General features: G+C 38.2%; 1 protein-coding gene across 1 annotated transcript in view; it reads right to left on the reverse strand.

Moving 5' to 3' along the window:
- The window catches only part of ADAMTS3 (ADAM metallopeptidase with thrombospondin type 1 motif 3), a 287233-nt gene that overhangs the window by 23052 nt on the left and 248588 nt on the right, over nt 1-15593 (reverse strand). The window contains exons 12-15 of the mRNA XM_007523544.3: nt 15111-15256; nt 13135-13310; nt 6055-6188; nt 3838-3961 (exon numbers count right to left, since the gene is read on the reverse strand). Coding sequence (XP_007523606.1) covers nt 3838-3961; nt 6055-6188; nt 13135-13310; nt 15111-15256 — 580 coding nt within the window. The remainder of the gene's footprint in view (nt 1-3837; nt 3962-6054; nt 6189-13134; nt 13311-15110; nt 15257-15593) is intronic.

Genomic DNA, 15593 nt, shown 5'->3' on the forward strand with positions numbered 1-15593 from the left:
ACCAACAGTTCATCTTAACATTTTCCACATGCTATAATGGCATGTTTTAAAATGTATGCTATAGACCAAACCACTGATCGGAAGAATGCCTTTATGTTAAAGAGTACATTTTCTGTGTAGAAACCCAAACAGCAATCTTCTAATTCTAAATCAATAAAACCTGGGGCCAAGCAGCGGCACATCTGGTTGAGAGCACATATTACATTATAGTAAACAAGGACCTGGGTTCTAACCCCTGATCCCCACCTGCAAGGAGAAAGTTTCATGAGTGGTAGAACAGTGCTGCAGGTGCCTCTCTGTCCCTCTCTATCTCTCCTTTCCCTCTTCATTTCTATCTCTATTCTAAATAAAAAAAATAAAAAATAAAATCAATGAAACCAATATGCCTATGTGTTGCACTGATTTTTTTGTTTGTTTGTTTTTCTCTCTTTCTCCCTTTCTCTCCTCCTCCTCTCAATTCCTCTCTGTTCTGTCAAATAACATGGAAAAAAAATGGCTGCCAGGAGCAGTGCTGGCACTAAGCCCCAGAGATAACCCTGGAGCCAAAAATAAGTTGCACTTGTTGCACTGGTTTTAAGGTCACATGTAAATCCTATTATAGTCTTTATATATAAAAAATCTTCTAAGTATTTAGTACATATCTTAAAAATTATCCTAAGAACACATTATTAACTAACTACAAATAATAGGGCAAATAGAAGTTATATTTCACAACCATTAAAAAATTAATGTTGCAAGGTCATGCAAATCATACCTTGCATTATGAATCACAATTCTGACAGAAATTCTACTATATATACATAACTGCTGATCAAATCATCAGAAAGAGTCTTTCTTTCTTTCTTTCTTTCTTTCTTCTTTTGTCATTTGTATATGGACAACCAAATCTATCTTGATAGATTTACTCAATTTCCTCATGATATTTCTAGTGTCTTTACTACAAGGAGTGATCACACTGGGGTCAAGGTTTTCCGCTCCTGAGTCTGGGATAAGTCCAGTACATGAATGTGCCATGCTTGTCTGAGTATGCAATGGCTTAAAAGGCCATGTGCATGCTTAAGATGCCAAGGGTAGCAAAACAGCTCAATATTATTTATGGATGCCCATCTTTCTGCAGCTTGCTACAACTTACCCAGTACATTTTTAGCTTCTCTTGTTTCAGCAAGAGAAATGTTACGAGCTCCTTTGGGTAAAGTGAAGGCTCCTCTTGTCTTCCCTTAAATAGAATGTTTGTAATTAGTGTAGGTTTCTTCTGTATCAAAGTCTTGCTGTTTCATTGACTATACTAAAAGCTACATATATTTTATTAGGTAAAATGAAACATCTTTTGGAATTTATTGTGTTGAAATCAAAATGTATTAATGAAAGTTAGCTAATGCCAATAAACTTTTAATAGTCAATGAAAGTAAGACTAAGTTGGAATGAGAAATGATAGAGGTGATTTGAAGTTGAATACTTGCAGATTTCATTTTCCAGCAACTTGAATTCTCTATGGCACCTCTTGCTTAAATGTTTCCCTGTTGGAAAAGGTTAATTAGTCTGTTAAATCACTGTGATGATAATATTTGGACAAAGAGATGGATGTTAGATTATCTTTGGGCAGTCTGAATCTATATGACTGTTATAGCTTGTGTCTGTTCTTTTACCTTGATTCACAGGTTTGGTGTAATTATTTGAGATACTGAAAAAAAGTATCAATATTGTATATTGCGACATGGATTATTATTGAAAAATCTTTCTGTTTACATTAGTTCACCTTGGAACTGAATCAAAATGAATTAAGTCACAGTGAGAAAAATATCAGATAGCCACAGTATGGAAAACAGATAAGATTATATTTTATTCTACCATGATATATACATATACATATACATATACATATACATATACATATACATATACATATACATATACATATACATATACATATACATATATATATATGATTCTAACTGTGTGAATCATCTAAATAATGTAATAAGCTAAAAGTGGAACTATTTACTTTTATTTGATTTTTAAAATATAAGACATAGCAAATTTTCACGCAGGAATAGAAAAGACATCAGTAACAAGTAGGGAATTTCTCAGAAACAAAAACAAACTAAGATATGCTTAGGTCTCCCCATCTCCTAAAAAAATAAATCACAGGAAAAAGCTATTAGGTGTGGACTTTGCCTGATTTTGGTAGCTGCAGTAAAAAAAAAAAAAAAAAAAAGTTAAACAGAATTAATACTTTTGGATAGAGACTAACTTCAAATACTCTCTTTTCACCTAAAAGGAAAAATTGCAATTATGACAATGTGTCAAAGTAAACAAAACTTCTCTTTGTTTTTGCTTTATTTTGTTGTTATTCACTCTATGAGAGACTACAGCAACAGTGGCTTGGATCATGTAAGAGAAGCTTCTCAAAATAATCATTACATCAATTTTATAACTTTAAATAATGAATTCTCAGTAATATTTATTCATTAAGTGATTATTGAATAACTTAAGAATATTTGTTGCAGACTCAAAGTACTGTTATTAATAAATTCTTTCATTCATATCTTTTATGAAAATTTTCAGAAAATACTTAGGAAATTACTAGTGGTTTTAAATATTGTTTATTGTTCCATTTATTGGTACTGAACCATATGCATAAGTTCTGTTATTGATGCTATAACAAACACAGAAGTTGACACATAATAGCAATTATATATCGGGTTTTTTGTATGAATCTTCAATTTTAATATATATTTAAAATATGTAAAATGTGGAGCTTAAATTTGTGGATTTTATTAAAGAGTAAAAATTTGTTTATTTTTAACATAAAAGAGCAAAAATAGTACAACAATTTCAAAGTCTTACTAAAAGTGTTCTAATTTTTTTAAGCTTCTGGTATACAATATGCACAACAGGAAATTCAAAACAAGCATAATTCTAATAATTAGATTTAATACATTTTATTAAACCACAAATTTTAGCTAAGTATTCTAATTTATATTGATTTTTATTTGCTCATTATATAAATTTAGTAAATGATAATTCATTGTAGATACTATGAAGTAGTATCTACTATGTACATTGTAGATACTATGGAGTAGTAGTATGGAATTATCAAAGTTCTTGAGTAAAAAAATAGTAAGTTTAGAAGTCGGGCTTAAGAAGTGCAGTGGCTTAAGTGCACATGGTACGAAGCACAAGGACCAGCGAAAGGATCCTGGTTCAAGCCCCCAGTTTGAGACTCCAGCTCCCCCACCTGCAGGGGGTGTCACTTAACAGGTGGTGAAGTAGGAATGCAGGTGTCTGTCTCCCCATCTCTCTCTCGATTTCTCTCTGTCCTATCCAACAACAAAACAGCAATGACAACAACAATAATAACGACAACAAGGATAACAACAATGGCAACAAAAATGTGAAAAACAGCCTCCAGGAGCAGTGGATTCATAGTGCAGGCACTGAGCCCCAGCAATAACCCTGGAGGCAAAGAATAATAATAAGCCCTAGGCTTCAAACTCTTGACCCCTTCTGGCAGTGAAGGTTTATAAGATGAAGAGGAATGTTCCAAGTGTCTCTCTTTCTTTCTGTCTCTATTAAAAGTGAGAAATAAAAAAGGATAAATAAGGCCACCAGGAAGAGTGGAATTGTTGTGAAGGTATTGCCACTTGGCAATAATACACTCAGCAATAATTTTTGGTGGCAAAAATAAATAAATAAGTAACTAAATAAATCTCTTCAAAGTAATATGACTAAAAGTAGCATTTTCTTCTATGCTTGTAGAAAAAAATACTACATTCTTAAGATAATTCTCAAAAATTACAAGTCAGAAAGAAGAATTCATGAGAGGCTTCATCTTACCAAGCTTTCTGGGTGTCCTGGTGAATGTCCCCTTTACAGTTCGACAATGGGAATTATCTCCTCCACAGACACCACACTTATCCTCGACCTTGTTAGAACCGATTTCTTTATCACAGCCCACTTTCTGGAGAGAGAGAAGTTGTATTGTATGGATTTATTATTTTACTAATTTTCTTTTTTACAATTACTTTATTGCCACCAATGTTATTGCTGGGATTCAGTGCTTGCAGGACAAATCTACTCAGCATTCAATCCCCCCTCCCTCCCTCCTTCTCTCTCTTTATAATTATGAGCTTTGTTTTTATATACTATGTCAGTGTTTTCAGGAAAGATACTTTACATCCAGCTTGATAATCCATTTTACAAGCAAATTCTTAATATACAGTGTTTTCTCTGACTTTTTTGATTTTTAATTAATGATAAAACAATAGTGCAGATACTTAAGACTGTGGTGCTTATGATTTAAAAGACTTTTTTTTCTTTTTATTTAACAGATAAGCTGAGAGGGGAAAGGAAGATATAAGCATATATATGTATATATATATATATATATAGAGAGAGAGAGAGAGAGAGATACATATATAGTCCTACTTAAAAGCTTAAAGCTTCCCCCCTGCAAGTGGGGACCAAGGGCTTGAATTGGGATCCTTGCACATGGTAATGTGTGTGCTCAACTGCCCAGCCACACATGTGCTAATTTTAATGTTCCATTTAATGGTCAAGATATGGAGAATGATAATTCATTTGTTTAGTCAAAAATCCATAGTCAGGGCTATACCAAATTTTTAATTTAGCTCTGATTCTGAATACTTCAAACTCTTAAAGACGTACTATGAAATCAAATGACTAGTACTCTAGTTAAAGTACATTCTGGGGTCTTGGTGCATGATGTTATAAAAGGACCAAGGTTAAAAGTGAGAGTGGTGGGGGAGTCTGGCAGTGGCGCAGCGGGTTAAGCGCACGTGGCGCAAATTGCCAGGACCTGAGTAAGGATCCCAGTTGGAGCCCCTGGCTCCCCACCTGCAGGGGAGTCGCTTCACAAGAGGTGAAGCAGGTCTGCAGGTGTCTGTCTTTCTCTCCTCCTCTCTGTCTTCCCCTCCTCTCTCCATTTCTCTCTGTCCTATCCAACAACAACGACATTAATAACCACAACAATGTTAAACAACAAGGGCAACAAAAAGGAAAATAAATAAGTTAATTAAGTAGAAAAAAAAGTGAGAGTGGTTTGCAGACATCTATCTCAGGGAGATGAGAATGGTTATTTATGTATCAACAACTATACTGTAACCCTTGACCTCCCCCCTCTGTCTGCCAATTAAGTACTTAAGCTTTGAGATGGGTCCTAGTGATGCTAGGACCCCTGTGATGCTAAAGCTTCTCCAATTGGACCACAGAGACACTTACTCAGGAAAAGAGGTGCCTCACTCCCTCCCTACAAGCAGACTGCATCTAGGAAACTGGCCTCCACCTCTGTTTGTCAGCAGCCTGTGTCCAGAGCTTCCATGTTAAGTGGCTAGACCCCCACCTGTCACCTTTTCTGTTAATGTGAAATCCTCCCGGTAAATTCATATTATAATTATATGCAGTTGGTTTGATCCACGAAGTAAAAATTGTTTACTTACAGTTCAATTTACCACTTTTGAGATCCAAACCATTTAATGCATAGAAATGATTTCATATCAATTTAACTTTTGAACATGAAAATAAACTGCATTTTTTAAAAAGAAATGAAACAAGGTGGGGGGGGGGAGACAGTTTTAGCATCTTCACTACTTCTCTTCTGATATGGAACACAATGCCTAAACAGACTCAACTGGAAGGTGAGAGAGGCAGAAAGAGAAGTCTACTGTTCTTTAAGCAAAAGGTGAAACACATTTAATATTGAATAGTAGATGACTACAATTAAAATACTCAAAAGAAAGGCATTTCCTCCAAGTTTTTGAAGTTCAGAGGCAACAGAGAAACATATAAAGCATTTATCTGGAAATCAAGGATACTGTACTTAAAGCCTGATTCTGCCAGTGACCAAAGATTGGTTTTACTGATAGAAATGCAACTGTTTTTAAATTCAGATGAGCTGCTGAACTATTCACAAATTCTCTTTGTAGTGTAATTTAAAATTTAAGAGCTTAAAAATGTGAAGTGGTGACAATTAATGACAGTAAGGAGAACTGTTTAACACTTTAGGGAACTTTGGGGGGAATCATCCAAACTCACCACACACTCCCCTCGAACACATATGCTGTAGGGATCTTTGTAGGAGCAGCGTGTCCCATCATGCACCAGCTGCCTCATATAAGCAGTATCTCCAGTTTCTTTGGATTGACAGTAGAGGTGGCATCTTTTTTTGGCTGCATACGGTGAAGAATCAAATAATTTACATTAATGGATATGCTTGAATAGTAGAGTTATTTTTATTTTAAACATATAAACAACTTCCAATATGACCTTCTGAAAACAAAATGTATAAATAAAGAGAAGAGAGAAAAGCATGAATATTTGACATATTTATTTCAGTCAGGGTGACCATGTACTTTGACATCTACATGGCTAGTGAAAGGAGGATATTTAATCATTAACAGTATAACAAGTATAAAAAAGAAATATTCCAGGTAAATCAAGTTTATAAGTAACCCTAAATTTAATCATAGTTTTATTTTATTTCTTTGCAACTAGGGTTATTGTTGGGGCTCAGAGCTGGCACTACAATTGCACTGCTCCTGGTGGCATTTTTTTTACTCCTTTTTTTTTTAAGTGAGTCTAGCTAGGGGTTTGTCAGTCTTGTTTAATTTTTCAAAGAACCAACAACTGGCTTCATTGATCTTTTGTATGGTTTTCTTATTTTTGATATTGTTTATTTCTGCTCTAATTTATTTATTTCTATCCTTCTGGTTGCTTTAGAGTTCCTTTGTTCCTCTTCCTCTAAGTCATTAAGGCATGCAGTAAGGTCATTTATTTGAGCTTTTACTTGTTCTTTAATATGTGACTGTATGGCTATGACTTTTCCTCTCAATAATGCTTTAGCTGTGTCCCAAATATTTTGATAGCTTGTGTCTTCATTTTCATTTGTTTCCAGGAACATTTTAATTTCTTGCTTGAGTGTCTCTCTGACCCAGCAGTTCTTAAGCAGTATATTGTTTAGTTTCCAAATTCTGTGAATTTTAGTAATTTTCTGTTTGTTGTAGAATGTTAACTTTACTCCACTATGGTCTGAGAAGATAGTTGGGATTATTTCAATGCTCTTTAATTTGTAGCCTAACATGTGGTATATCCTTGAGTATGTGCTGTGTGGATTTAAAAAGAATGTGTATTCCAGTTTTTTTGGGTGAAGAACTCTGAAAATGTCCAGGAGGTCTAGTCTGTCCATCTCATCAATTAATTCTCTTTTTTATTTGTTGATTCTCTGCTTCGTTGATCTGTTGAAGTGTGAGAGTGGGGTGTTAAAGTCTCCCACTATTATTATATTACTATTGATGTATTTTTGTAGTTCTTTCAGTAGATTCTTGAGGTATTTAGATGGTCCCTCATTGGGTGCATAGATGTTAGTAATTGTTAAAACTTCTTGGTTGATTGATCCTCTAATCATTATGTAATGACCTTGCCTATCTTTTATTACTTTATTTAATTTAAAGTCTATTGTGTCAGAGATGAGAATGGCTGTTCCTGACTTATTTTATGGTCCATTAGCCTGTATGATACTTTTCCATCCTTTCACTTTAAGTCTGTGTTTGTCTTTTTGGGTCAGATGGGATTCTTGCAAGCAGCATATGGTTGGGTTATGTTTTCTGATCCATCCTCCCACTCTGTGCCTTTTAATGGGTGAGTTTAAGGCACTGAAATTTATGGATATTATGGATTTAATGTATTGTAGTTCCACTATTCAACATTTTTTTATTTGCTCTGATATATGGCAAGTATTACGGTGACATTCTTGTTTATAAGAGGTCTTTTAGAACCTTTTTCAGGGCAGGCTTGGTGATGGTTGCCTCCTTTGTTGTCTGTCTGAGGTTTTGATCCCTCCATCTAGTTTGAATGAAAGTCTAGCAGGATATATTATCCTTGGTTGAAACCCTTTTTGATTCAGGGCTCGATAGCTATATTGCTATTCTCTTCTGGCTTTCAGAGTCTGAGTGGAGAAGTCTGCTGATAATCTTATTGGTTTTCCCCTGTATGTGACTTGTTGTTTTTTCTCTTGCAGCCTTTAGGATCCTTTCTTTATCCTTACTTCTTTTCATTGTACCTATGATGTGTCTTGGTGTCTTCGGGTCTGGGTTAATTCTGTTTGGGATTCTCTGGGCCTCTTGAATCTTAATGTCCTTTCTGTTGTTGAGGTCTGCGAAGTTTTCTTTTATTATTTCCTCTAGAATGTTTAATTCCCCTTCTTCTCTTTCTTTCTCTGGAAGGCCAATTATACAAATGTTACTTCTTTTGAGATCATCCCATATGTCACTGTTGTTGTTTTCAGTGTTTCTCAATCTCTTTTTGAGCTCTTTTACCTCTTTCTTAGTTTTCTCTAGCTCATCCTCTGTCTGGCTAATTCTGTTTTCTGCTTCTGTTAGCCTGCTTTCCCTTCGGTCAGCTTCTTTCTTCAGTTCTGTTTAGTATTTGCTTGTTCTGCTAATTGTCCTTTTAGTTCAGGTATTTCAGCTTTCAGTTCTCTAATTACCTTGAGGTAGCTTGTGTTTTCCTTGAGGGTCGCATCTGTTGTTTCCCTAATTTTGATAGCCCTTTCCTCTATAGTTGTCTTCATTTCTGTGATTATTAGGTTTACTATTGCTTGCATACTTTTCTTATCTATGGTTACTTCTGACTGATTAGAATTTTCTCCTGGGCTCCTTTCTTGATTCATTGTGGTAGCAGTTTTATTTGCTCTTGATTTAACCATTTTTTAAAATTATCTTTATTTATTTATTGGATAGAGACAGTAGAAATCAAGAGGGGGGAGATAGAGAGGGAGAGAGACAGAGAGATACCTGCAGCCCTGCTTCACTTTTGAAGCTATCCCCCTGCAGGTGGGGACCAAGGGATTGATTGAACCTGGTAACCTTTTTTTTATTGATGTGTTTTTTATTTTTCTTCTGTCATTCTTCAGTTGTTGTGTTTTGAGTACAAGTCACACTATACTAAATACCTTTATGACAAATGCAGTCACCAACCTCAGAAATTACAACAATAGTAACTGAAGCAAAGATTGATTCAGTTTAACTAATACCAGTTAGCCAAACAACACCTCCAGTCCAAGAAAAAGTAGCAACCAAATCCAAAAGAAAGAGAAAGGAAAAAAGGGAAAGCAAGAATAGACAATTATGCAAATCTACTGTCCACTGTAAATTCTAGGGATAGCAAGAGGAGAAAGGCAAGTAGAGAAGACAGACACACAGAGAGAGTCCACTCTGAGTCAGATGTCTACCCCAAAATAACTCACAAATGAGTATCAGTGAATTCAGAAAGCAAAAGAAAGAGGAAAAAAAGAAGAGAAGAATAACAACAACAAAAAAAGAGCAGTGAAAGGAAAGAGGTTCTATTTATTTATTTATTTTTTGAATTAGCTAGAAGGAAAGAAAATGGAGAGTGGAGGGAAGAGGTAGAGTGAAAGAAGTTCCTCTCACAATGGATAGGACACCCAGTCACCTAGCAATGGAAAAAATAATAACAGTTAATTTTGGTCAACCTGAAGATGGAGGGGTAAAAGGGACATGCATATATATAATAGTAATAATAAAATAGAATACAGTAAGAAAACCCTAGCAGTCAGTCTGCAGCTTGGATGGCTCCAGATTGGCTCAGGCAGCCTGAGCAAAAAAAAATGGCCAGGTAGTCTTTCCCAGGTAGGGATGAGGTTCAAATAGAGCTTCAGACACTTTTAAAAAGAGAGAGAGAGAAGGAAAGCAAAAAAGGAAAAGGATTGGAATGACACCCCTGATGAGCCAGGAATTTTGGTAAAGAAAATAGCTCATCAGGAAGCCTGCTAGGAGCAACAGCTCATAGGGACTGATTCTGGGGTGGGGGGAAGGGGTGAGCTTCAGAAATAATCAAAAGATTTCCTTTCTTTTTCCTCCTGGCCTCTGTTTTCCAATCCAAGAGTGAGCTATAGGACACCTCCTTGGTGTCATACTTAGGACCCCTTATTTACCCTCCTGCTGATGGTCCAGTATCCTACCCTATCTAGAGAATCCTAGGTCACAAGCTGATGCTTGTTGGAGCTCACACCAGCAGCTGTCTCCAAGTCCCCATCTTGGCTCCACCTCCCGGCATTTTTTTTCTAATCCCCCCTTGGGACAGAAAGAAATTGAGAGAGGAGGGGGAGACAGACACCTGCAGACCTGCTTCACCACTTGTCAAGTATCCCTCCCTGCTGTGGGGAGCAGGGGCTTGAACCCGGATCCTTGAGTGTGTCCTTGCCATTAGTACTTAACTGTGCTAATTAGTACTTAGTGTGCTTAACTGGGTGTGCCACTACCCAGCCCACTAATCATAGCTTTTCAATAAAATTTTTTTTCAAATATTTTTTGGGGGGTTAATGGCACAGTTGTTGACATATAGGTAATTTCTCACCTCCTTGCAGAACACTCTTACCCAAAATTTAGGCCCTTTTCCATCATCATACAACAGGATTCCAGAGGTCTCTTCATTCTCTCCCATCCCTTCCCATTTCCCAGCAGGCCTTTGCTTTGTTGCAATACACCACACCCAATTCAAGTTTTACTTTGTGTTCAACTTTAACTGAGATTGTTTAGTTTTTGTGATACCCAGATGTTGGTATTCTTCATGTTGGTTTGGCCCCCTTCCCCCTCCTCTGAGAGAAATGGTTTGTCCCTTGCTAGTTTCGTGCCCCTTTTTCTCCCCGCCCCCTATGCTAAGGACGTCCAGAGTCCCAGCAGCAGCAGAAGGAGAAACATGGGGAAGCACATGGTGTGGTGATTTGCCCGTTCATGAATAAAGATTAAACTGCAGCTTCTCAGCCCAGCTGTGTGTCCTCGAGTCTCTGGCTGTCTCTGTCTACCACCGCGATGCTAGCCCGGCCAACTGGAGCCTCCGAACTTTAACAACAAATGGCACCCACGTGGACCTGACCTGCGCATCTCTCAGATAAGTGAAGATAATTTGGCTACCTATGTACTATGGCCTTCTCTTCTGCTTGTGAAGAGATCTCCAAAGGCCTCTGCCCTTTCTTCACGAGACTATTTCACTGTTTCTGGAACATTTATCTCTGGACCACTCTATGGTTTCCGCCCAGCACCAGCCTGCAGGAGCCCAACACCAGCCCGCATGAGCCGGCTTTCTGCCACGTGGCGCAGGGCATTGGGCATGGGTGCTGCTCGGCCGCTGGAAGCAGGGCAGCAGACATGGTGGCCTATCCTGGCCGCCACCCCAGGGTACCTCGGCCTGCGCCTTCTGCACGGCCGGCCCGCCCTCATGCTATGAAGTCTGGACAGATCCCAGACCACCCAGAGACCACAGGCTCCCTACTGAAACTGGGCCCCCTGGCCGAGATCTCCAGCTCGGGTCTGAAGGCAGACAAGCTACAATATGCAGAGATTCGTGCAGAGATCGCAACCTGCAATTCCTAGAAGTAAAGTTGCCCAAGAGGCCACCACTGGACAATGCACTCCCCGAACGGCTAAGACAGTACAGATCTGAATTCGTGTTTGAAATGACATGTCTTTGTAACAAAAGTTTCTCTCCTTGTGTATTAAGGACTATGTTTACCTGTGTGTTTAAAGTTTGGTAACATTAACTTTAAGGTTAAGAATGTAACTTTAAGGCTATTTTCTTACCAGACAAAGTTAAATGAAAAAGGTTTTCAACGTAATTCTCATAAAGATAAAATTAACTTACATTTAAAATCTGAGGTAAAAATTAGTTAAAAATCAATATATTTTAACTAAGTTAGTAAAAAAAAAAACCTGCGCACACCTATGGTGTGTCTCCATCTTGAATGGGTGTAACAAAAGGTTAAAAAGACGTTGTTGATATGTAAAAGTCTCAAATTCCTTCTCAATTAGAAAGGTTAGATTGTGCTATGGTTATGCTAATAATTCTCATGCCTGAGGCCTTTTTCTTTCTATGGTTCATGTTTGCCTTTCCACATTTTATTGTTTAAACTTTAAATAGCCTTAGAATTGTGCTGGAAGGGACTTCCAATTGTGATAGAGTTATCAATTGTGGTAAACTTCTAACCTGCTACAAGTTTTGTTTCATAAGTAAGTGAATTGCAGCTGTCAAGTTCTCTACAGAAAAGCAGAATTCCGATGGCTGACATTCCCCATCGAGACAGACGTACAGCAATTCACCCCTTGGCAATTCTTCGGTGGACATCTGCTTTGGACTTCTATCGGACTCACTGGTACACCTCGGACACTTTGCACAAAACTAGTGGCTTCCCTTTATGCTGCTGGGTTTCTCAAACACTGACTGCAGCCATGCCTTGGGACTCTAGGCCTCATCCTCCCCCATGCTAGAAAATGCCCATCGAGGCAAGTACACCCCCCAGAGGCAGGAAATGTTTTTTTTAAGGCAGGATATGTTTTTTTTTTGCCCACAGAGGCAAAAAATGGCCCCCTCAGGCCTTCCCTTGGCAGCACACTGGTTCTTGTTACTTGCTTACATGTTTCTCCATGTTTGTGCCAGTTTCTTTTTTGAAAATGCCTGTACGATATAGGTTTCTGTTCACCCCACACCCCTGATACTGTGGTCATTTAGTTAAAAAGAAAAGGGGGAATATATTGGTATTCTTTGTGTTGGTTTGGCCCCCTTCCCCCTACCTCTGAGAGAAATGGTTTGGCCCTTGCTAGTTTCGGGCCCCTCTTTCTCCCCGCCCCCTATGCTAAGCGTGTCCAGAGTTCCAGCAGCAGTGGCGGAGGAAGAATGATGGAGAAGCACATGGTGTGGTGATTTGCCCATTCATGAATAAAGATTAAACTGCAGCTTCTCGGCCCAGCTTCTCACAGTCTTGTTGATCATTATTAAATCACTAATAAAAAAAAAGAATTGAAAAATAAGAAAACATAAAGCAGAACTTGAACTGGAGTTGGTGTATTGCACCAAAGTAAAAGACTCTGGGGTGGCAGGGAAGGTTCAGGTCCTGGAACATGAGGTCCTAGAGGGGTTCAATTGTTATGTGTAAAACTGAGAAAAGTTACACATGTGTAAACTACTGGATTTTACTGTTGACTATAAACCATTAATCCCCGATAAAGAAAAAATAATCCAAGGGGCAGGTGCTGGCAAAGCATAAACTCTCAACTACCCACCCAGGGAAGGAGGCAGGGAGCTGACATCTACTTGTCTACTCACCGTCTGGGTGTTCATATGGCAACCAGTGGTGTTTGGTATTCTGGTATTCAAAGTGGGAGTTGCGCTGCTGGCACTGCTGGGCTCTGAAGTCCTCAAAGTGTTTTTGGCATTCTTCTGTATTACAAAGCTGGTACTCAAAATTAACACCAGGACAATCCTGACCACCATTAATAGGCCTAGAGAAAAGACAACATTTACAAAGACTTTTTGGCTCAGGGCCCACTGGCAGAGGCTCCAGACACAGTGCTGGAGGGCAGAGAGCCAGAGCTTCTGAGCCATGAGCACAAACTTCCTCATTTTTGTCCATTTCCAAAAGTACTATCCTCTCCTCACTGGGTGGCAGCGAGAAGGGAGTGGGACAGGGAGACCCAAATTCAATTTAAACTGATAGTATATTTGAAATATGTGGCCAAAGTACACAAAGCAATTTTAAAAACATGCAGATAGACTCAGGAGAATTAAATTTTCTATCATATATGAAACATATAGTGGTAGCTCACTTTTCTTTATATGCAAAATACAAATAATCCTGTTTTAGGGAAAACATTGAGAGGATTAAATGAGTTCATATTTTGCTTTTCATAGCAGTCCTATTGCATCATAACCATGTAAGTTTCAGATGTGCATCCTTAAAAAGAAATCAACACAGGAGGGGGCTGGGCCATGGCACACCTGGTAGAGTGCACATGGTACCATGCAAACACACAGGTTCAAGTCCTTGGTCTCCACCTGAAGGCAGGAAGTTTCACGAATAATAAGCAGTACTGTAGGTCTCTCTTTCTCTTTGTCCTCTATCTCCCCCCCCTCTCAATTTCTGTCTCTTTCCAATAAATAAATAAATTTTTAAAAAATCAACATATATAGACATTATATTACATTCACCACTAAATTCTGATTCTACCCTTTGTCATACAGTTGACCCCATTTATCTAATTTACCCTGCCTTGCTAATTGATCTTATAGTTTAAATGTTTATTTGCTTTACTTATCCATTTGTTCCCTTTTCTATATACTTCATCTGTGTAAAATGACATGCTGTTTGTTTCTCCATTTGGCTTATTCCTCTAGTCATAATACTCTTTAGGTCCATACATATTATGACAGCCTGCGAGATTTCATAAATTTTAAAAGATGAACTATATATACACACCTGTGTGAGGGTAATATGTGTGTAAGATAAGTACATTTTCACATCATCTTTTTCCATTCATCTGTCAATGGGCACTCTACTCTGGCTGTGCCACTTAGAACAGAGCAGGGCTCTCATTGTGAACCCCAGCTGTTCTTATTACTACAACTGCCATTCATTTTGTTATTTCTACTAATTCTACCATCTCTCTTCCAATAAAGACAGGTAATTCTGTGTCCCCCCAGTCTGTACAAAGGACATGCTTTGAGTCAGCCTTCTGCCATAGATATAGAAAGATAATCCCTAGACAGGGAGTTAAACCTTAGACAAGGATGGATGCTCTACATTTACTATCTGATCTTTTTTTCTTCTGAAAAGGAAGCTTTCTGAGCACACAAAAGGGAGTGAGTGAATGGATTTCTTTTTCACCAAGGTCCTTGGCCTTCTTTCTCCCTCTCTGTGTTGTCCTGCCTGGAAGCATTTCTCTGCTAGCTCTGCAGTAAGAGAGCCTCTGCAGCTGGTACTGCCCGTGTCCTAACGCACTTGTGCTGCTGTGGCAGACCTCACAGTCATGGCACCCGGGCCCTCACAACATGGGCCTGCGCTTTCTGCTCAGCTCTCTCATGTGCCTAGGCGGCAATTTCTTCAGAAATGTTATATCTTTACCAGAAATCTCCTTATTATCGACTATTCTTCACAAGACTAAAAAGTTCAGCTTTACTCAAAATGGACAGTCAATTTCATTTTCTGCACTTTACCTATACCTCATGGAAGAGAACAGTAAAACAGATTGCATCATTTTTTCTGGCTTAAACAAAATAATCAGAATCACAGTAACTATACTCACGCTGGATTATTGCACTGGCGTGTTCTGAAACGAACACCAGTTCCACAAGTCCGGGAACAGGAACCAAATTTGGTCCATGATCCCCAGTTGCCATCTTGTTTTTGTAGATTAGCATTCTTCCACATGCAATGTCCCTTGTAGCACCACTTAGGGGAATGAGAAAAAGGCAATTAAGCTAGGCATGCATATGCTAAAGCAGAAGTGGTTATTTACAGTTGAAAATGAACTTCCATTGCACCCAAACCATTTACAAGCAAGAAGGACTACTTAACTGACATCTCTAAGTTTGAAAACAACACTTCACCAGTGAGTATAAAACATCATACCCACCCAATTTACACAGCAAATACTATTCTACACTTCACCCCCCTGTGATTATATATCATCAGGGTCTTTTAAGGGTACATATTTTTAAAATAATACCATTAAAAAATAAATGTGCTGGGAGTCGGGCTGTAGCGCAGCGGGTTAAGCGCAGGAGGC

The sequence above is a fragment of the Erinaceus europaeus genome, chromosome 3 (assembly GCF_950295315.1).
Source record: "Erinaceus europaeus chromosome 3, mEriEur2.1, whole genome shotgun sequence".
NCBI classification, from domain to species: domain Eukaryota; kingdom Metazoa; phylum Chordata; class Mammalia; order Eulipotyphla; family Erinaceidae; genus Erinaceus; species Erinaceus europaeus.